This window comes from Parathielavia appendiculata (genome assembly GCF_033297405.1).
Source record: "Parathielavia appendiculata strain CBS 731.68 unplaced genomic scaffold N657scaffold_28, whole genome shotgun sequence".
Taxonomy (NCBI): Eukaryota; Fungi; Ascomycota; class Sordariomycetes; order Sordariales; family Chaetomiaceae; genus Parathielavia; species Parathielavia appendiculata.
Genome location: NW_026944247.1, coordinates 171,256 through 191,434, shown reverse-complemented (window position 1 = coordinate 191,434; position 20,179 = coordinate 171,256). Strand labels below are relative to the sequence as shown.

At 55.8% G+C, this 20,179-nt stretch overlaps 7 protein-coding genes across 7 annotated transcripts; 2 read left to right on the top strand and 5 right to left on the bottom strand.

The window, feature by feature from the left end:
* Positions 1 to 57: 57 nt before the first annotated feature.
* Positions 58 to 2,381, bottom strand: N657DRAFT_693827 (GMC oxidoreductase). The gene is made up of 2 exons (XM_062797244.1): positions 2,138 to 2,381; positions 58 to 2,082 (listed from the first exon to the last, which is right to left on the bottom strand). The coding sequence occupies exons 1-2, from the start codon at positions 2,231 to 2,233 to the stop codon at positions 370 to 372; spliced, it is 1,809 nt and encodes a 602-aa protein (XP_062643129.1). The 5' UTR covers positions 2,234 to 2,381; the 3' UTR covers positions 58 to 369.
* Positions 2,382 to 4,944: 2,563 nt separating this feature from the next.
* N657DRAFT_684559 (uncharacterized protein) lies at positions 4,945 to 6,759 on the bottom strand (the record flags this gene model as incomplete). Its single annotated transcript, XM_062796692.1, has 3 exons — positions 4,945 to 5,935; positions 6,048 to 6,582; positions 6,633 to 6,759. The coding sequence occupies 3 exons, from the start codon at positions 6,757 to 6,759 to the stop codon at positions 4,945 to 4,947; spliced, it is 1,653 nt and encodes a 550-aa protein (XP_062643128.1).
* On the top strand, positions 6,587 to 7,516 carry N657DRAFT_262391 (uncharacterized protein). Its single transcript, XM_062786496.1, has one exon. It carries the CDS (start codon positions 6,797 to 6,799, stop codon positions 7,307 to 7,309), a length of 513 nt encoding a protein of 170 aa, XP_062643127.1. The 5' UTR covers positions 6,587 to 6,796; the 3' UTR covers positions 7,310 to 7,516.
* A 945-nt stretch (positions 7,517 to 8,461) lies between these two features.
* On the bottom strand, positions 8,462 to 11,157 carry N657DRAFT_659105 (uncharacterized protein; the record flags this gene model as incomplete). Its single annotated transcript, XM_062794955.1, has 5 exons — positions 8,462 to 9,170; positions 9,254 to 9,488; positions 9,544 to 9,662; positions 9,739 to 10,874; positions 10,957 to 11,157. The coding sequence occupies 5 exons, from the start codon at positions 11,155 to 11,157 to the stop codon at positions 8,462 to 8,464; spliced, it is 2,400 nt and encodes a 799-aa protein (XP_062643126.1).
* A 1,096-nt stretch (positions 11,158 to 12,253) lies between these two features.
* N657DRAFT_650322 (uncharacterized protein) lies at positions 12,254 to 14,366 on the bottom strand. The gene is made up of 3 exons (XM_062793913.1): positions 14,098 to 14,366; positions 12,979 to 13,943; positions 12,254 to 12,924 (listed from the first exon to the last, which is right to left on the bottom strand). Exons 1-3 carry the CDS (start codon positions 14,201 to 14,203, stop codon positions 12,547 to 12,549), a joined length of 1,449 nt encoding a protein of 482 aa, XP_062643125.1. The 5' UTR covers positions 14,204 to 14,366; the 3' UTR covers positions 12,254 to 12,546.
* Positions 14,367 to 14,382: 16 nt separating this feature from the next.
* Positions 14,383 to 16,628, top strand: N657DRAFT_627032 (uncharacterized protein). The gene is made up of 3 exons (XM_062790807.1): positions 14,383 to 15,236; positions 15,293 to 15,771; positions 15,842 to 16,628. The coding sequence occupies exons 1-3, from the start codon at positions 14,712 to 14,714 to the stop codon at positions 16,134 to 16,136; spliced, it is 1,299 nt and encodes a 432-aa protein (XP_062643124.1). The 5' UTR covers positions 14,383 to 14,711; the 3' UTR covers positions 16,137 to 16,628.
* A 711-nt stretch (positions 16,629 to 17,339) lies between these two features.
* N657DRAFT_684554 (kinase-like protein) lies at positions 17,340 to 18,997 on the bottom strand (the record flags this gene model as incomplete). Its single annotated transcript, XM_062796691.1, has 3 exons — positions 17,340 to 17,780; positions 17,837 to 18,174; positions 18,232 to 18,997. The coding sequence occupies 3 exons, from the start codon at positions 18,995 to 18,997 to the stop codon at positions 17,340 to 17,342; spliced, it is 1,545 nt and encodes a 514-aa protein (XP_062643123.1).
* Positions 18,998 to 20,179: the final 1,182 nt, after the last annotated feature.

The window sequence follows — 20,179 nt, the reverse complement described above, 5'->3', positions numbered from 1 at the left end:
GAGGCAACAGGTGGCGTGAGAAAAGGGGAGAGAGTAGAGGGCTTGTACGAGTTGATGGTTGAACGTCAAGGAATTGGATGTAGTTAGCGTGCCAAGGCCCTTTAGGCTTCGCGCCTCCGGGCGAAATAAATTCCATCCATCCATGCAAGCTCAATACCAGGCAGGGTTCAAGCTCTGTCGACACCGAGCCGCAACATCAACATCACGGCACCAAGCGTTGCCCATACCGCCTATTCGCCCATGCCGGACAGAGTGTTCTGTATAACGTTTCTGGTTCTGTCTTGAGTGACAGTATTATCGGTCGGCTCATTCTTGTTGAATCGCAAGCTGGCAAAGCAAAAATGACACCATCCAACTATGAACAGCTCTTCAGCGGTGCGCCGTGATGATGATCTCGGCCGCCCGCTCGGCAATGCCATAAACTGCAGTCTGCGGGTGAGCCGACATCTCGACCGGGATGATGCTCGCGTCAGCCACCCTTAAGTTCGCCGTCCCGTACACTATCAGCTTCGAGTCCACCACACCGCAATCCTTCCTCGGCAGCATGGCCGCCGTGCCCATCGGGTGAAAAATGGTTAGCGTAGTGTTCCGGATATACTCTCTCCAGTCTTCGTCAGTCTGCACTAGCCCCTCGCCGGGCTCATACTCGGCCACCCACACCGACCGCAGTGGCTCTGCCCTCGCAATCCGCCGGCAGAACTTGAGTATCTCAACCAACCCCGCCATGTCATACTCATTGTCGACAAACCGGGGATCAATCACCGGCTTCCCACCAGGGTTGGCCGGGTCAATGTGCACGCTGCCGCGGCTCAGCGGGTGCATCAGGCCCGCAATCAGCGAAAAGAAACCCCTCCCGTACAACTCGGACCCGACCGGAGGGTATCCCCTCACACCGGTATACCCATCCGAAAAGATCACCTCGACCTGCGGCACCCTCGCATCGTCCAACATCTCCAACTTCTTCCGGTGCCCCACATCCGCCGACCCGCCAACCGCCGCCCTCGCCAGTCCGACCAAAGCGCTATCATCCCCGCCAGGTACCACCCGCTTCCAATCGGCAAACACGTAGCCGCCGCCAGTATCATCGTAAAACCCGGGCTCCCCCCTCAGTCTCTTGGCCCACTCCTCCGCGGCAAACGTAGCGTTCGTGTTGATCTCGTCCCCGGCCAGGAACTCGTCCTTCAGCTGGTACGACACCTGCACCCGCAAATGGTCCTGGTAGTTCTCGCCCACGCCCGGCAGGTCCACCCGTTGCGGTATGCCCGCCGCACCGAGCACCCCCCGCTGCCCGATTCCAGACAACTCGAGCAGCTGCGGCGACTGGATGGCGCCCGCGCAGAGGATCACCTCGCGCCGCGCCGTGATGGACGTGCCGTTTGCGAGGACGACGCCCGTCGCGCGGTGGAGGCGGCGGAGTGGTGGTTTGTACAAGTTGATTTTGGTTACCTGGGTGTTGGTCAGGACGGCGAGGTTGCCGCCGGCCAGGGGCAGGTAGGCATTGGCGCTGTAGGAGCGGTTGTACGAGGCGGGGGCGATGTTTTCGGGCTGGTACATTACCCCGATCGGGTTGCCCTGGAGCGAGTCCGGGTTAAAGGGAATCGGGAAGTTGTTGCTGACTGTGGGGATGAAAGACTCTTGGTGCACGGGCACGACGCGGTTGATGACAGCTTCGATAGGACCCGACGCGCCGGACCCGGGCGGACCCCCTACGTACGTCTCGGCCTTTTCCATGGCGGCCGTCATCGTCTCCCAGTTCCATCCCGGGTTGCCGACGGCTTCCCAGTTGTCGTACTCGACTGCTGCCGCTCGATCCCAGGTGAGGAGGTTGATGGCTGACGTGCCGCCCAGCACGCGGCCGCGCGGGGTGAAAATGGTGCGGTTCTTGAGGTGGGTTTGCGGCACCGTGGTAAAGCTCCAATCGTATTTGCCGCCTAGGGTCGAACCTTTCAGGCCAGGGACGTTGATGCCGTCCTCGTGAAGGGCGGCCGGACCGGCTTCGATAAGGAGGATGCTGGCGCTCTTCAGTCCTTGGCTCAGCCGTGTCGCCAGGGCAATTCCTGCCGTGCCGCCACCGACAACGATCTGACATACGGTTAGTCCAGGCTTTGGGCGGTTGGTTTGGTTGACGTTGGCTCACATAGTCGTACTGCCGACCATTAGGCAGCAGTTGAGACTCCTGTGCCCCCACCGCCGTTGCGGTGAGCAGGAAAGATGAGAAGATGCAGCCCAGCATTGTGTGTAGGCACTCTGAGGCTCAACCAAAGTCTGATCGGTCGGAGAGCCTCAGAGAAACCCCACCAGGGCATAGCGTCTTTATATACCTGTTGTGAGTCGCATCTCGTCGAACCCAAGATGGATTAAAAGGGGGGAACCTGGTCTGTTGTGGTCCCAAAAGGCATGGTGCGTGCAGCCGACGCCGGCCACAATTGAGAAACAACTGGTTGTCGAATCAAAAGGCTACAGTCGCTTCTATTGAGCGCCACGCAGAAAATCTGCACTGGGCATGCTGACTGAGAATGCATTGGACCCTGGAAACGTAGCATTGCCGAGACGCAAGGCTGACCCCTACCCAAGCTCATCTTGAAGTACACGTCAGGGGCCCGGGAGAACGGACAAATGTGAGATGGCTGAGCCGTTGAAACCGGATGCTAATTATCGGGATGAGTAGTATCCTCACTGGCCAATAGGAACATGTAAGACTGCTTGCCCTCCAGCAACGCAATGGCTCAATTCAAAATTGAAGCATGCCAGCGGCCCCAAAAGGTGGACTGACCGAACCGTGTCAGGACTGATACTGTCACTAGGAAATGACTAATCGATGGACCGCGGGGTTGACTCTGTCGTTCTCCTCGTTTGTCCCCGAGTCTCCCTGCTACATTTACTTGAGGAGGTACAAGTCATAAGGTTGAGGATGAAAGTCACCGCGGCAATCTCATCGAACAAAGTCGAAGAAAATATTCCTTGACCTTGCTCCGAGACCAGGGATAAGAGAATGGTAAACTACATGTACGGTACCACTTACGAATACATTGAACTTGAACTGTAGTTATCAAGAATGGAAGCCGCATGGAACATCTTATCTTAATTCCCCTACATGTACATAGGTGGTTTTGCAGGCTTTTGTTCGAAAGGTGTAACCCTTGTCTCCTACACCACATTTCACCTCCTACTTGAGTTGCCAGGGTATTCCACAGTCTGACACTGAAGCCCGCGCAGGTTTGTTAGACACCACGGCTGGTCACTCCTGCTCTCCTGAAGCCAGCGGTTGAGAGAATAGAGACACACGGGTCTTGATTCTGGTTTGTGCCTGAGCTGGCTGTTGATGGCCGGGATTGCCATGTTTCAATCTTCATAAAGCTGTTGCTGGCTATGCTCTTCGTGTTCAGTCTGGCTGTTGCTCGCACTCGAGGGAAGAGTTGGAAAGGAAGATAACGGCCCCGGAGGCGCCTAAACGGAAGGGTATGAAGTACACACCTCTAGGACCTGTCTCTGCTGCAGCCTGGGTCTTCATCGCGGACATTTCTGTAGGCATTGGCAGCTTGATACTGCGTGACAAACTGAGATGGGCAGGATAGGAAGTGGTCAATGAAGGGCAACAAAGATGTAACGTAGGGAAGTTCGAGTTCGACAGCAGGCAGGTGGGAAGTTGTATGACATATGGACCATATATGAATGAGTAAGAGTAACTAAGGTACTTGCGTTGGATTATATGCCATAGATTGCCGAAAAGTAAGAATTGAATCATTCCTACTTCCGCACGGAAGAGACTGAAGCCTTGCTCAGTACATAGATGGACCAGTTAAGCTATACTCCATAAGTGCCTGGGGCAGGGACGAGTTCAACCCTGATCCCCCACTACACGCGTGAACTTCAGATCCTCGTCAACAACTGCCACAATTGCTTGTCTTTCGGGAACCCTGGATAAAGTCAAGGTATCAGGTGAACCGGTTCTCGAGATCCCCTCGACTGCGCGATGCTGATTCGCCAGGCCAAGCATCCATACGTCGGTCCACAAACAAGGCTCTGGCTCGGATGACACCAGGGCCAACTTGAACCGATGCGCATCTGAGCAAAGCTTGCTGCAAGCAGGGATGTTGATGAATCAAACACCCGCGTGGATGTAAACCTGAAAACACGGGGTCCACCAGACACAGCCTTACCCGCGTCCCGTCATGCTGGTTCTGTCATGCAGATGACCTCCCGAGTGTCAAGGGGGGTTGATCATTGATGAACCTGAGTTCCGCGTTTGGCTTCAGGTTCCACTGCCACGGCCAGCCACACCCCTGCAGGGCTTGGTCAAGCTTCGGATCGGGCAGATCGATGGGGCAACGATCGACTGTCTGGGCAGCACGGACGCTATCTGAGGTGGTTGTTTTCGGATTCCATGTGATCTTGGCTGAGCGAGGGCGGAAGTGCAGTGCAACTAAAAGAGGCAGTCAAGGGCATACTGTGAGGACGAATTGAGCTCAGATTCTTGCTCTGAAGCATGGAATTGTTTCGGTTCTGCTCCCTCTTGACTCCAACAGCCATGTCACAACACAGGAATCGCTTGAATTCCCGTGCTCCTCTTGCACCCAACCGTCTCACCCAGGATGACCGTCCGCCAGCCCACCCCGGCGCTAGTTCCCGGTCCCAGTCCATCATCACCCGTGTAAATGTATTTATGTATATATACAGCATTACCAGAGGTCCCCTGGGACATAGAATGTCAAATCCGACTGGTAATGTTCTGCTCACGTTGAGCATTGAAGGGAAAAGAAGAAAAGAGATGATGATGTCGCGAAACCGACAGGATGAAGGTTCCGCAAGGCCTCTAGCCTTTCTGTTTTTGGAAGCGCTGACTTGGCGATAAACAAAGCAGCAATTCGTCATGCCCTTTTAAATTCCCGTCACCTTCAAGGAAGGGAAGAGGAAGTGAATGCTAAGCCCGCCGAGAATCCCGCCTCATCCGCTTGACCCGGCATGTCCCCTCCCCAAGTCCGGTGGCTGCCACATAGCCATGGCGCTCGTAAACATCGAATCATCCACTACCGTTCCGGCCATGGAGCTCCAGTCGTCGTAGATATTCAACGGCACCATCAGATTCTGCACCTGCTGCTGTTGCTGTGATTGTTGTTGTTGCTGAGGTTGCTGTAGCTGCTGTTGCTCCTGTTCGTGTAATTGCTGCTGTTGCTGTGGCGTCATCTGCGACATGAGCGTTTGCATGTGCGGATGGACGTGCGTCGCTGTCAAATCATAAAATCCCCCCGTTGCCGTTCCCATCATCGGTTGTGGAAAGGCTGCTATTGCCTCCTGCGGCGTGTGCGGCTGTGAGTGTTGCTGGGATTGGGAAAAGAAAGGGTTATTCTTCGGGAACGTGTCGGGGATGAGGGCGAGGCTACGCTGCCTCTTCAGTAACGGTCCGTCGTCGTACGATGGTGACGGGCCCCGTGTTGCCTGGGGCGTGGACGTATGTTTCGTTGAAGGCAATGATTTTAACACTTTGTTCTGCTTCGGCAGTTCTGAGGTGGGTCGTGCATTGGGCGAGGCAGCTGACGGGATCGGCGTAGCCGTTGGCCGGACCTCGTTACGAAGCCTGATGGTGGCCGACTCGTGCGCGAGGCGAGCAAGGAGTTTCGGGTCGTCACGGCCCTCGTTGAAGAATTCGAGCAGATCCTGCAGCTTCCCCGGGTTTTCGCCCTCGAGAAAGCCCTGTGCATGGCCCGTCAAGTCGTGATCCCATTCGAACAGGGGCTGCTGGTTGCGTGGCAGATGGCCGTAGAGTTCGGCGTCGAGTTCTTTCCATGCTTGGCTGATGGATGGCTGGTGCAGGAGGCCGTAGATGACCAGTGAGTGGTTCCAGTGCGACTTGTTGCAGCCGTCTTCGTAATGGCGGGCGACATGGTCGAAGTAGCGGTCACGGCTCGCAAGAAATCCACCGCAGAAGCCGCATGCCCTGCCGAGAAGTCAGCTTCCAGTCGGTCTGCGTGAGCTGGCGGTGAAGGCGGCATCATGCAAAGGCACCGGCCACAGAGCCTCCGGGCCAGGGAAGCAAACGAAAAACATACCAGGCTGTTTTCTTCTGTGTATATTTCACCACCCGGTCAGCATGTGGGCACGTCGTGCAGCCATGGGCGTTCTTGTGATGCTGGTTGAACGTGTTGGCGCCCCAGAAGATGCGGTTGCAATTTGGACAAGGGTAGCGTTTATAGCGTTCGTGGAACTCGTCCTCGTGCCGCTTCCAGTCAAACTTGCGTTGGAAGTCGACGTCGCAGAAGGTGCACCAATAAGTCCCTCGCGGTTTGGAGCTCCCCCTGTTGTTGCTCTTGATGGGCGGCGCAGGCGGCGGAGGCAATGGCGGCGGCGCAGCGATTTCCGGAGCGCCAGTCCCAAGCCCGCCTGGGGATGACACCGAGCTCATCGATGTTGCCGTGGACATAACACTTGCCCTTCCGGATGAATGGGAGCTCGTCGTGGAAATGGATAACCTAGTGTTGAAACTTCCATGTGAGGGCATCTTCCCCTGATGAGCCGGCTGCTGTCCCTGCTGCGCAGCCTGCTGCGGAGAGCCCGCCTCCAACGTTACCGCCGGTGGTGCCTCTCCTGCTCTGCGTCAGTCGCCCAATTCCTCTCCAAAAGCCATCGGCTCTTACCATCCTCGTAGTTCTCCAATAGGGCACGCAGGAGCGCCTCGCGGGATAATCCACACTCGGTGAGGGCCTGAACATGGAGTCGGGCGGCCGCCAGGCTGTCGGGAGGCGGATCATGGAAAGGATCCATGGCGAGACCAAGTAATGTAAGCTACGTATGTGAGTGAATGAAAGAAAGAAAAGAGAGTGCTGAGCGGCCCGAGTCTCAGCCCAGCCTGAGCTCGGGATCGAAAAGGCCCAGTGGGGGGAAAACGGACAGGTCGCAAGGTCAAAAGAAAGGAGTAGTAGGTACTAAGTTCAAAGAGGGTGAAGGAGGTGCTCCCGGCATGAGTCCAACGCCGTCAGCTCTCCATCACGGGCAGAGCAACCACCAAAGTGCGAAAAACGGACAAAATGAAGAAACGAAGAAGTTCAGATGCACCGAAGCGAGCCCAACGTGCAGTGCGAGACACAATCAGGAATATAATACGAGACCGCAGGAAATCGAAATGGAACAGGGGGAGCAGGCGGGGAGGGCTCAGGGATGCAGCGCGCGGCGCAGGTCGGGGTCGGGGGTGGCCGGGAGGGAGTGTTGTGCATGGATAAAAAGCGTCCGCCGGCGGCGCAGGCCCAATGCCGCGAACAGTCGATTTCCATGCCTTGTCCTGGCACACCCAGCTGTCCAAACTTCTGTTGAGTAACAACCTGGAAGACAATCTTGAAGCAAAGCAACATTGCCAAAACTGAAGACTCGGGTGCGGCAGATCGCCTGCTACCACGCGATGGAAGACCCAGCAGCCGCTGATTGGCCTAGGACACCCCTTGTTCCACCTGAAACGCAGCCCAGGAACAGCGTTTCGAAACAAGACGCCCTGTAGCTAGGCGCCCAATCAGCACGCGCCGAGTGAGGTGTGTCGCTGGGTTGGAGCTTGGCAGTTGTTTGTTTTCGTGCATTACCTTCGAACCGTCGAACAAACTGTGCAGTTCGCCTGGCTGCGCCGTCCTGACTGAAGAGGCTCGTTTACTCCGCTCAGCTGCTTGCCTCGGCCACCGCGGTCATCTGAGGTGAGAAAATCGAGATCGGATCTTATCTTTCCGTCGCTGTGGGTCAGGGATGTTGATTCTGTCCGATCCGCTTTCCAAATGTCCAATTAATGCCAACACTCCTTTTTGGGGTGGAAACACTTCAGTCCCACCGGTTTGGCTTCTCAATGGTTCTGGAATCGGGCATCCTGGTGGATCGGTTGTCTCTCTCCTTTTCAATTTTTGTGCTTGCTGTTGTGCAGCGAAGAAAGGCAGTCAGCATCGAACGAGTTCCCCTGAGAGCAGAGAAGGGCCTATCCACAGACCTCATGGAACGCTTCGAGCCTGCCCAGCCTTACCCCCTAGTTTGGCCGACATCACCACAGAGGGAAGCGCGGGATGGCATGTGAACTTGTCCTCATTGCTCCTCACCCAGCCATTTCTTGCCCGCTGCCCTAATAAAGCAATACTGTTTCCTCTCGAGTAGTATAAGGGGTATCGAGGACAGGGTAGAGAGGCGAAATACAACGTCAACCGTAATCCGTAGAGGCCCCCAATCCAATCCCAGTACCTCCCCGGGACATGCCATGATTATATCTTGCAAAAGAATGGGCCGCCCTGTCTCAAACTCCTTTCATGTTTCTTGTATGTCGATGCCCTTCCTCGAGCGATCCTCCTGATCACAAAATCCGCACAGATCCGTAGAACCAGATAGCCGGTCTTTGCCTCCGTCCCCTGAGTAGTTCTTCACCATTTGGTACGGGCAATCAGTCAGTAGATGGCACAGATACTGTGATGAGGCCACTGCGACCTCGGCCACATGAAGACTCCTAAATGAACTCAAACCCGGCCTCCCTTAATTCTGCTCCGGCTGGCAATATGGGACGGCCTTGCATGGGGAAGGGCCAAAACAGCGGGTTCTCCATATCTTCGGCCATATGTGCCGCCTCCTCGGATGCGCCGGCAATCTTCTTGCCCTGGCCAGTGGACGGTGTTGTGTAGGCCAATGTACTGGTCATGTCGGATTCCACGAAATTCGGCGCGAAGAAGTTGAGACTGGTGCTTACGGGTCGCGTAGCCCGGTATGGATCAGGCAACGCCACCTGGACGCGCTCATCCCCGCCCGTCTTTACGATATCCACGTCGATGTTCCACTTCTTGGCTAGGAATCGGAGTATGTTTAGTGCTTGTTCTGCAAAATGATGGCAAGGTGCCATCTCGGTCAGGTCCGCAATTCCCCGGGCGAGGGCGTCGGCGGCGTGTGGGTCCAGCTTGGCCGGTGCATTGCCTTGTTCATAGGCTCGAGAGTTGAAGTCCGCTGCTGCGATAGCGAGGTGCATGATGGACGATGTGAGGACAAAGTACGGAACAAACGATGGCGTCCGTCTCAACGTGTAGAGTTGCGCATACGAGCGCAGGAGGCCAGTGATGGCATCAGCTGCCTGCAGACAGACATCACGTGGAGTTATGCTGGACCCGATGATTCGCAGCTTGATGAGGGGTCGGAAGAGAGACAAGATGGCGAAGTGATAGTACATGCTGCCCTCCAATGTCAGGATGACGGGGTCCACGAGGCCAGAAACGGCCCCAGAGCAATCAAGAGAAGAGCTTGTGGAACTCACTGCGCAAACAAGACGGCCGGAGTGAAGTTGTGGCCTAGCCGCAGAACCTCGGGTATTCTGTCGTACCAGTTCAGGTATTGGGTGTAGATGGTGAGCAGGTCTCTGCTCATGAGTGGCCGGCCCGGAGAATAAAGTATGTATAAGGACTGATGAACCAGTTCGCTCAGCCCGCAAAAGCATTTGTACACGGAGCGGACATGGGAGGGTTGCTCGCAAGACCGCTGTAGTGGTGCGCCTGTTTGGAGACTTAGTGTCCGGAACACGAGAATAGATGGTTAGGGTCTTCTCACCGTCGTCGGTATAAGGAATCCACAACGATGCTTCGATGTCGTCTATTATCGCCGGCTTGGGTGGTAAGCGAGGTAAGCAGGAACACTGGGGAAGTGACCCGGTTGCCAAAGACCATGCGCTGACCCGTCAATTAGGAATTGCACCATACAACCACGGTCTCCGGGAGAGCTAGCTTTGCGGCGGTGGGCGCTTACTGATCTAAAGCGAATGCCCCCCAAAAGGTGGCTGTCTGGACCGCGCTCTCATCATCTTCCATGGAATCGTCTTGCAGCCGATGCAGTCCCATCTCGATGGCGAGCCGCATGCTCTGGCCAGCGTAATACCAGCTCTCAGAGTCCCTGCCGCAGCTTGCTTCCCTTATCGACATGATACCCAGGGCTTGAATGGTGGTTAGTTTGTGGTGGTTTTGCTCCTGATAGAATAGGCGCTGACACTCCTTGAAGAAGTGGTTGCCCGACGTGTGCGGGTCGTCCGGATTGGACCGCGTGTTGGGCTTGCTCGAAAACCGGCATCCCAGCGCCAGTAGCGCGTTGACCAGAATGGACGAGCAGAACCGGGGCCGGCCTTCCATGAAATCCTTGAGAAAGTGCTCCTTGCTGAGCGAAGCAAACGTGGGGTACTCCCAACAGAAGTACAGAGCCAAAAGATGCTGAACAAGCGCTGGATCGTCTGTTAGTTTTGTCCATGTCCTGGGCGGAATTTTCATCTCGGGAACCGAAGAGAGAAGGATCTGATCGAAACCGCCCCCTCGAGCTACCTCTGACTTGTCGGCTTGACTTTCAACCCAGGATCCAATGCGCGACTGGCTGTCCATGATGGCCTCCGGATTCCAATTCATTGCATCCGGCTGGGAGCCTTCATGGCTCTGAGTAGAAAATTGGCCACCCCAAGGGCTCAGTTGTTCGGCGTCTTGCCGGATACCGTGCGGCTGCTGGCCCAGAACGGGGCTAACCGTACTCAATTCAGATGGGAGTGGCGGGTAGGTGCTAGAAGGAGCAGGCACGTATCCGGACATGGGCGGCGCGGCAACGCTACCCTGGTTAAGCAGACGACTGATTGAGGGCAGCGTGTTGCTCCCCGCCGGCAGAGTTCCCCCAAGCCATTGCGATATGGATTCCACACTCTGGCCGTTGCGCAAACGCGTCAGCACCTCTTCGCAGAGGTCCGGACGAACGAGAGCGGCAATAATCTGGTCATTGTTGCGTTTCGCTCGTCGAAGCTGCTGGATCTCGGTACGCAGCGTCTCCTTGGACTGACGGACCGGTATTTCGTATCTGCATTCGACGTCCTTTTGTGCCTTGCATCGACTACATGGCATCTGTCCGTCGCACTAGTCGAGACACGGACGTGAGCTTCAAATCCTGGCTGCCAATGGCTTCGGACAGACGGATTTTGGCGAATCACCAACGAACCTTTGCACGCTTTTTGCGACACTCAGTACAGGCATTGGGTGTCACAACACCTGGACCCCTCTTTCTCTTGGACGCACTACCAATGACGCCCAATGTAGAGCCCGAAGCTAAGTTTGGGGCGGGAGGAGGAGGAGTTGGTGGTGGTGGTGGCTGAGGCGGCGGGGGATTGGCTCCCGTCGGGGTCGTTTCCATCGGATCCATGTGCCCAAATCCAGCGCGTCCCTGCGTCGGACGGCATCCAACAATTGACTCGAGAGATGCGCTGGCCGTCGGGCCCAACCATGGTTTGGAAGCAGCTATGACAGATGGGAATGGTGATTCGGGACGCGCGCAAGTGACCTCGGAATTCTGAGGCGATTATCGGATGCTCAGCACGGCCGACGGCTGATGGATAACTAACAAGCGGTATTTGTTTTGAAAATTCGCGGACGACAGACTCAAGCTCAGTCGTCAAAGCTGCTCTCCATAACCATGCCGCCTGCAGCTTCCACGTTGTGTAGTGATTCGAGTTGGAAAGGAGTCGAGGGAAGAGGGAAGAACGGACGTCGAACTGAGAACGACGCGCAGCGCGTTCAGATGCGACCAACTCGCCAAAGCGAAGCCAGCTTACAACCGCGACGATCTGGATGAAAGGCTTTTGTTTGAGGCGGCAGGTGTGCAGGAAGTCGCGTCGAAGAGGGGAGGATACTAACCTGGAAGGTAGGTGGAAGCTTACCTAACTCATTCCTCCCATGACAGTTCTGTGATATACGGAAGGAACCCCCGCTCTGGACCCTAGTGGATAGGAGCTATGACCTACTGTAACGCTATCTGAGCTCCCTGTCGTCCGACCCAGCCGTGTGCAAGCAAAGGGCCTGTCATTCTTCTCTTGTATTCCGGAACGTTCACGAAACTGTAGGCTGGTCTCTAGAATGCCTACTCCGTACTATAATAGCTCACAGTGTCCGCTGCTAAATACGTATAGGTAGCTTACCTGAAGTCTTACTAAGCTACGGTGAGATATTTGGTGATTTCCTCCAGATCTATCTTAAACATGTTCCAAGCCTGGAACATCGAATACCACGAGCTGGACTCAGAGAACTGTCCGTCACTCAGGTCACCAGTGCTTAATTCTTGTCCGGCGCCGTTGCACCCGTGCCAAGCCTTGGCACCATCCGATTTCTTGTGGTTCGAAATGTTCCAGAACATGGTGCAACAAACAAGTGCCGGACATGCCGGTGGGGATGTCACTGCAGCTGCAACCTGTTCCGGCAATGCTTACCTTACTGTCTACACTACCTTCAGGTGTCTTGTGACGTCTGCCTGCTAGGTAGGAGCAGCCCCTCACGCTGTGAGAGTCGTTGGCTTGCGATCCGCTTAGGAGAAACAGACAGGCGGAATGTGTTGAGTTCAGAAAAGAACGCGCTCCTCGAAGTGATCTTCATCCCAGTGCCATTGCCATACCTACTCCACCACCCAAATGTTTCGGTATCTAAAATCGCAACTGACCGCAACCAACCCGGACAAAGGAAGCCAATGATAGTACATGATGTGTTGTTACATGGTGACAAGCCAAACACGCCCAACGAGTCCTACATCTGTTCATGACCCCTAGTACCCTTTAGTCGGGCTACGCCCCCGCGAACCCTTCGAGGGGCTTTGCCTCCTATCACCCTTGCTAGGGCTTCTCCTCCCAGAAGGGGTCTGCTGCGGCAAGATCATCTTCAGGTCCGGCGATGCCTCCGAGTCCGTAACATCGTTGGCAAAGTAATTCTTCCGAACATGCCGAGGGGTCTGGCTGATGGGAGCCCAGATATACGCTTGTTGTGGGTTGTGTGCCGCTGCTGATCCAAGAAGGGATGGCACTGCGGGCGGCGAGTGTAGGGGCTCTGCCGGCCGTGCTGGGTGGGCAAGCGTGGATTCTCGAAGAAACCCAAAGCCGACGTTGCTAGCGACGATTGCCACCAGGAAAAGTGAAAGGATGAAGCCCTGGTGAGGATCGTCAGTGCCATGAAGGGGAAGCTGCATCCTGCGACGACTTACCCAGGTCTTGAAAGTCAAAACACCAACAAACTCGTTCATGATTTCGGCGACATTCCTTGCCGAGATCTGAACCTTCATTACGGCCGAGGCGTCCTGGTTCATACACGCCTCCCATTCGTTGCAGGGTCCATCCAGCGCCGGCGGCCGATTTGCTCTCGGCGAGCAGCCATTTTTTCGGAAGTTCTCGGCGCAGATTGACATCTCGCTCACGATGGCTGCCCGCGCTTTCTCGCTCGCGTGAGACAGATCGGACCTTATCTGCGTGAGAATAGCGAATATTCCGAAGAGAACGATGCTGAGAAGGATGACATTGACCCCCAGCTGCAACCATTTGGATAGGATCGCTGGCGCGCTCGGGTGGTCGCTCACGGCCGAGAGGAAATTGTTGAACCAACCCCGCCGTCCCGTCTTCCCGTCCTTGATGCGTTTCGTCCCGGCGACTGATTCCCCTTCCCAATCACTGTCCGAATCGTCGGAGGCGTGGGGAAGACGGGGCCGGACGCTGCCCACGTCCCTATCGCCTTGGGTCCGCTTCCGTTTCCGAACCTTGTCTCGATTCGCTCTCGGTATCTCTCCACGCCCCGACGCATGATTCCGAAGCAACGTCTTGCTGAACAGCGTCTTTCCGGCAGATGGTGTGAGAGTCAGCTTCCCAAAGTCCTCGTCCGCCCGGTCGTACTCGGGGGTATCCGGTGGCATTTCTGATGTATCGGTCATGGCAGGGCTGGTCTCCGCGCCGGAATATTCTGAGAAAACAATTTCATCGAGACGCTTCTGAGGGGTGGTAAACGCGGGGTTCCGGAATGCTGGACCTGATGGCCTGCTCTGCAGTTGAGGGCTGAATAATGTCGCGTGAGGGGGGCGAAATTGCTCCTGAGGTTTGATTGGTGAGCCTTTGGGGTTGCCTGAGAACGCGAAGGGATTTGGGTTGGCCGAGCGGAGTTTTGATGGCGAGTTGAACGTCGCTACCGAAGTGGCCGCTTGGTTAGTCTCCTCCCTGATGCGCTATGTGTCGTGACTCGACGGTGGGTAGCAAAGTAGGAATTCAAATTTGGAACGGGTCGCTGTGTAAATAGGGCAGAGGTCCCGCAATCGTAGCAGGTATCCAAAAGAACTCACATGCTGGCTGCTTCTGAGAGAATTTTGCAAAGGGACTCGACTGGTCCACAGGGGGTTGCGACTGGTATTCCCAGTCCATGGGGCCCTCGAAGGTTCGGCGCTCCATGGCGTAGCAAGTGGTGTAATCAGCTATGTGAGAGGAAAATGTGGAAGAACAGCCGGTTCTGGCAGCAAGGGCTGGGCGCGTTTTCTCTCTTTCACAAGGCAATGCCGTGACAGAAGGCGCGACGAGGTGCGTCGTTGGTGGCAACTCTCCTGAAGTAAACAAGGCTTGCAGTCCTGGAAGATTTACTGGCCCACCCTTGTTACGTTACCCTGCTCGCCCTGCCATGCGCCGGATGATTCGCGGCTAAATTTCTCAATCAAATCGCGACTGTGATTGTGAGAAGGCGGTTTCTGATAGCACCTGCAGAAGGCAACAATCAAAGCGACAGGTACCCGATCCCAGAGACGTATTCACGATTGAAAAACGATCGGCAATCGACTGGACAACCATCTCTTTTCTTTGCATCTTGCATCGACTTCGATTTCCTTGATCCAGGAGATCCATCAATCGCCAATTCAGCAAACTGGACGCGGTTGCTGATTCGAAACGGGCCGCGACTCAGAACACCATGTCGGACACCTCCTCGCAGGCTGCCTCACCGGCCGAACCTAACCATCAGGAGGAGCAGCACGATAGGCCTACAGATATACGCCATGACCATGCTGGCAATGACTCCGACAAGGAATCCGATATCCTCTCTGAAATTGACGAAGACCAGTTCGAGGACTACGATCCCACTCTCGAAGAGCGGCCCGTCGAGATTGACGAGAATGTTGCAAAGACTTTGAAGGCTGCCAAGCGCAAGCGGACCGATGCCGAGACCGTGAAGAAGCCAAAAGAGGGCCGCAGGCCGAAGAAGCGAGCGCGGGCGACGGTTGATGACGGTGGCGATGTGGAGGACGGCGAGCGGAGACCCAGAAAGGCACGCGCTACCGGCGGTGAACGGCGGGCTGCGAGGAAGGAGGCTGAGCAAGAGGAGCAAGTAAATGAAGAGAACCTCACGCCCGAGGAGCGGCGGCGCCGGGCAATCCAGCGAGCTATGGATAACGCTCTGAAGAACCCGACGAAGCGCAGGCGCAAGAAGGACGATATCGTATGGGCATTCGTCGTTCCATCTTTATGTGATGCAGCTCACTGATGATAATCCAGGACCTCGAGGATGAGATTGACGACCAAATTGCGAACTTAAAGGTAGCGATGGAGAAGGCTTGTTTGGCTGACAACGAGGCCCGCGAGAAGGGCATGGCTGCCACCCACAAGCTCAAACTCCTCCCGCAAGTCACGGCCCTCCTCAACCGAACCTCCATTCAAGACTCTGTTCTCGACCCCGAGACCAACCTGCTTCAGTCGGTCAAATATTTCCTCGAGCCATTGAATGACGGCAGTTTGCCGGCCTACAATATCCAGCGTGACATTTTCAATGCCCTCGCCAAGCTACCCATCAACAAAGAGGTGCTTCTGAGCAGCGGTATCGGCAAAGTCGTCTACTTCTATACAAGAAGCAAACGACCCGAGCCCAGCATCAAGCGCATAGCCGAGCGCCTAGTCGGTGAATGGAGCCGTCCAGTTTTGAAGCGGACGGACGACTACAAGAAACGGCATATTGAAACTCGCGACTTTGACTTCGCGTGAGCACCCCTTTCTCCCACCAAGCCTCTTTCATTCCCACCTCATGCTAACTCACCCACCCCAAACCAGCGCCGCGAAGCTGGCCCAGCGCCAGGAAGCCGCCGTGTCCGGCTCGCAGATGACACTGGCCCAGCGGCCCGCGGGCGGCAAGACGCGCTTCGAGCTGGAGCGCGAACGCCTGCTGGCACCCGAGATCAAGAAGACTAACCGCGCCCTGCCCGCCGGCCTGCCCGCGAGCTACACCATCGCCCCACGCAGCACGTTCGACGCGTCCCGCGGCGCGCCAGAGTTCCGGCCCGTCGGGTCTGCGGGCTTGGAAGCCTTCAGGAGGATCACGCAGAAGGGGAAGGGAGGACGTCGCTAGCTGTGATTGAGGGACTGTGATGCGAGAGGGGGGGTTTTGCCGTAGGCATTGTCTCATATGCTGATGGAGAGCAAGCCACTGACGAAATTGGGATTTTATTCTGCACAGATTGGGCCGGCAGGCTTGGGTGTTTCATGGAAGTATGATCCTACATTCGGCACTGGCGGATATGGGGATTCATTTTTAGGACGGCCTTGGAAGCAGTATCACTAGGGGGGCGTTGGCTCTCCTCCGTTGTCAGGGGGAAGGGTCCTCGTTTACCATGGCAGGGCCCTCAGCGCCATGTAAAATGGAAACAAACAATATACGGAATAATGAGAGGATCAGGCGGGCGGCACAGAATGAGATATGCTTTTCATTACCTCCACCGAGACAGTCATGAGCGTATGTCCAAGTTTCAACCAAGTACCGTCGGTATAACCGACGGATGAGCGAGAGTTGCCAAACCCATGAATGATGGATACAAGTATTATAGTCGGATGAGATACATGTGCCTTATGGATGCGGTACCACCTGCGACATGGTACAACAGAAACGAAAGACAGCACGATTGGCCGGGATGCTTCAACCACAAGGACCGCAAACAATAGGGGCGAAACAACCCAGATGTGTTCTATCCCTATATTATCGTCATCAACAACCAAAGCAAAGCAAGAGAAATCAAGCATTGACATTGGTACTCCAAATATCAGACCGCCAAAATGCAGGGAAAATGGATGTGAGACGTTTCATCGTGTTAACATGTATCATGTCATCAAAGAGACCAAAAACGTCGCATGTCTTCTCTTTCCCAAAGGAATGATGCCCAGCCATAGAAAGCATCCAGATGGTTTGGGGGACTGAAGAGGGGACATTAAACAGTGGCAGGGGAAAATCTCGTCTTCGTTTTAACAGGACAGAACAGACAAAATTTTCGTAGAATAGACGGGTAGGTTGACAGGCTATACCATCGGAAGGAGGAGAGGTTGTCAACGTATAGGGGAAGAAAAGCTGAAAGAAGGTCAAGACCTGGACACCCCCTTGTTCTGCCGGCCCTCGTTGTCCAGTTCTGCCGCAGCTGGCGGGGACAGCCCAAACCACGACGACCACAGTCCGGGCGGGGGAGATTGACAAACCTCCAAGCGCGCCTGACCGGCCACCGTCCAACCCGGCAACTGACGGACGGAGAAAACATCTAGAACAGATTTCGTGTAAAGCCGCCATCTACCGCTTCCTGACCTCGCTTGCCCATCCCTCTATACCCTCCCCACGGCTGCCGACTTCAACCTTGTCAATCTTGATGCCCTGCATGCCGGGGGTGTCGTCCAGCCACGAGTGGCTCGCCATGCCTCCCGCATTGGCGCGCTTCTCGGGCACCAGCTCGAGCATGGGCGTCAAGAAATCCGAAATGCGCTTGGCCTCGTCCTCCTTAAAGTGGTATTTCTCCCTCAAGACGTCGGGCAGGGCCCAGTGGCGTAGCCGGTGGATGTTGCGCAGCTCGCCTTTGCGGTTAAAGATCTCCTGCGACCACTTTCCCGAAAGGCATAGCGACTTGGGGAAGGGCCCCAGGAGCTCGATGATCTGGGCGATGTGGTCGTCGTCCTTGCCGTACTTAGTGCCCGACTGCGGGTCGAAAAGGTAGTCGCCTGTGATGAGCTCGAAGACCTGGTGGGGCCATGTCAGTCAGAGCGGAAGGTAGGTAAAACAGTGTGTCCGCATACCATAGCAGCCATGCTCCATACGTCGGTACTCGCCCCCCACTTGGCACCGAGGATCACCTCCGGGGAGCGGTATTGGCGTGTTTGGATGTCGTTGGTGAAGTGGTGGTTGACCCAACACGCATTCCCGAGATCGGCGATTTTGACGCTGATGATATCGCATGCCTGCATATCGTCGGCCTTGCGCTTCTCGCCCGTCGTCGAGAGGGGCGTGGCCGTCTTGTCCAGCGAGATGCCCGACACCTCCCTAGTCAGGATATCGGCAGTCTTCTCCCGCTGCTTTTGTGCCTCCTCGGGGTTGTCTGTTTCTCGTTTGGGTGAAGGCTCTTTTGATTTGGATCCTGTTAAGATAGAAGTCAGTGAAAGGGGCCAAAGACGACAACAAGAAGATAACTCACCTTCGTGCAGCATCTGACCGAGGCTGTGTGGGCCAGGGGACGGGAAGAGCGAGTTGGGGTTGAAGCTTGCGTTCAGGGGTGACGGCAGAGGCTGGCTGCCCGTGATGAGAGTCCTCCGCCTCCTGCGGCCGTTCCTGTTGTTTTCCTTGTCATTGGGTTCGCTCTTCACCACTCGTTTCACAATCTGCTCGACGTCGCCAATCTCGATCAGAACGTTTTCCGGCTTGAGATCTGTGTGGATGATACCGCATTCCCGATGCAGGTAGTCCAGCCCCAAGAGCACCTGTTTCGTGATCTGCTTCACGAGCGGCATGGGGATGCCCCTGTGATTCCACTTCTTGATCAGTCCCAACAAGTTCTCCCCCAACACCTCAAACACCATGCACACATGGGTGCCATTCGGGCCCTTGTGCTCGAACGAATCCAACAGGCTAACGACGTGCTTGCGGCCGGGGTGATTTGGGTTCGCTTGGACAATCTTGTTGAGAAGCTTGATCTCGTCGATGGCGGTTTCCGTGTAGTGAGCGGCCGACCGTACGACCTTGAGAGCCACATGCTTCCCCGTTGTGTTGTCTCGAGAGAGCCAGACTGTTGAGAAGTGGCCCCATCCAAGCTTCCGCACGACTGTGTACTTTCCATCCTTGAACTTCTCCCCAATCGTCACTGGGTGGTACCCTCCCTTGCAGTAGTCCTCGGAATCCTCTTCATCGGCGGTGTTCTCGGCAGCGTCTTCTGGTGAAGATGACGAAGTCGGTGAATGCGTCATGGCTGATGCTAGGTGGGCAGCCCTGCAGAGAACCGGCGTGTAAGCATATGGTCTAGTTCAGACATGGCAGTGATTCGAGGCAAAACAGGCAACCGCCTGACACCCGGACGTCCATTGTGATGGGGCATGCAGGTGGCGGGGTTTTGGTCGCACGGTGCCGAACTCTCGGCGGCCCAAACCACAGCAAGTGCATCATGGAGCAGGGGCGGGCAGAAGAGAAAAGCGGGGACCTTGTTTTTAGCATCGTCTTCATCTTTGGAAGTCGCCTGCGAAATCGCAGCGGGGCGGGTAAGAACAAGTAAAGAAATGTTGTGTTGTGTTGGTGGTGTTTGATCGGCTTCCAGGTTAGAAGCAAGCCGCAGCAGAGTCCATGTCGCTTCGACCCCTGGCGGGGCTGAGATCGGAAGCGGGCAATACAGGGGGGGAACGGACTCGGGGAGTTGGCGCAAGGCGAAATGCCCACAAGCTCACTAGAGCCAGAGGCGCAAAGAATATCTGCAGGCCAGTCCCCCTCCTTCAAGCTGTGCCAGATTTCGAATAGCCATGCGTCCGTGTTCGTGTGATGTCGCAGCAAATGCGCACAGGGGCACGGGGCTTGCGATCCCCCTCATGGCTTTATGGGTCCCATGGCCGACCTGTCGCACCCCGCCACCTCACCAGGTACTCGACGCGCTGCGCAATGGGTTCACAACCAGGAAGGTTGAGGGGAGATCAAACCACAGCCCACGGGACGGCAACACCGCCTTCTAGAAAACGGTGCTGAAAGAGGAACCAAGACATCGACAATTCTTATAGCGGGGCAAAAAGCGCGATGCACGTACCCAGGACCCTCTGTAGTGATGATAGGCTTCAGACCGTCCTTCTTTCTCTTTTTATTTATCGCCGAGTTGCCGTTCGCAGGCGCAGGGGATGCTGTCGCGCCCTGCTGCGGGTTTTCTGCCAGAGTGTCCGTTTGTTGCGCTCCGTTCATTGTGCGCAATCGAGTAACCGGCAGCTACAAAACGGGGTAGGTGACGGCAGGCCAGATCGTGCGCTCGTGGCAGCCTTTGTCGAGAACGGCGTCTACGGAATTCGGTGGGGAAGGGCAGAGTCGGATAGAGGGGCTCGTCGTCAGTAGAAGAGTCGAGGCCTGTCTCGAACAGCTCAATTAGCTTCTCGCCGCCCAAGATACTTGGTCATGGC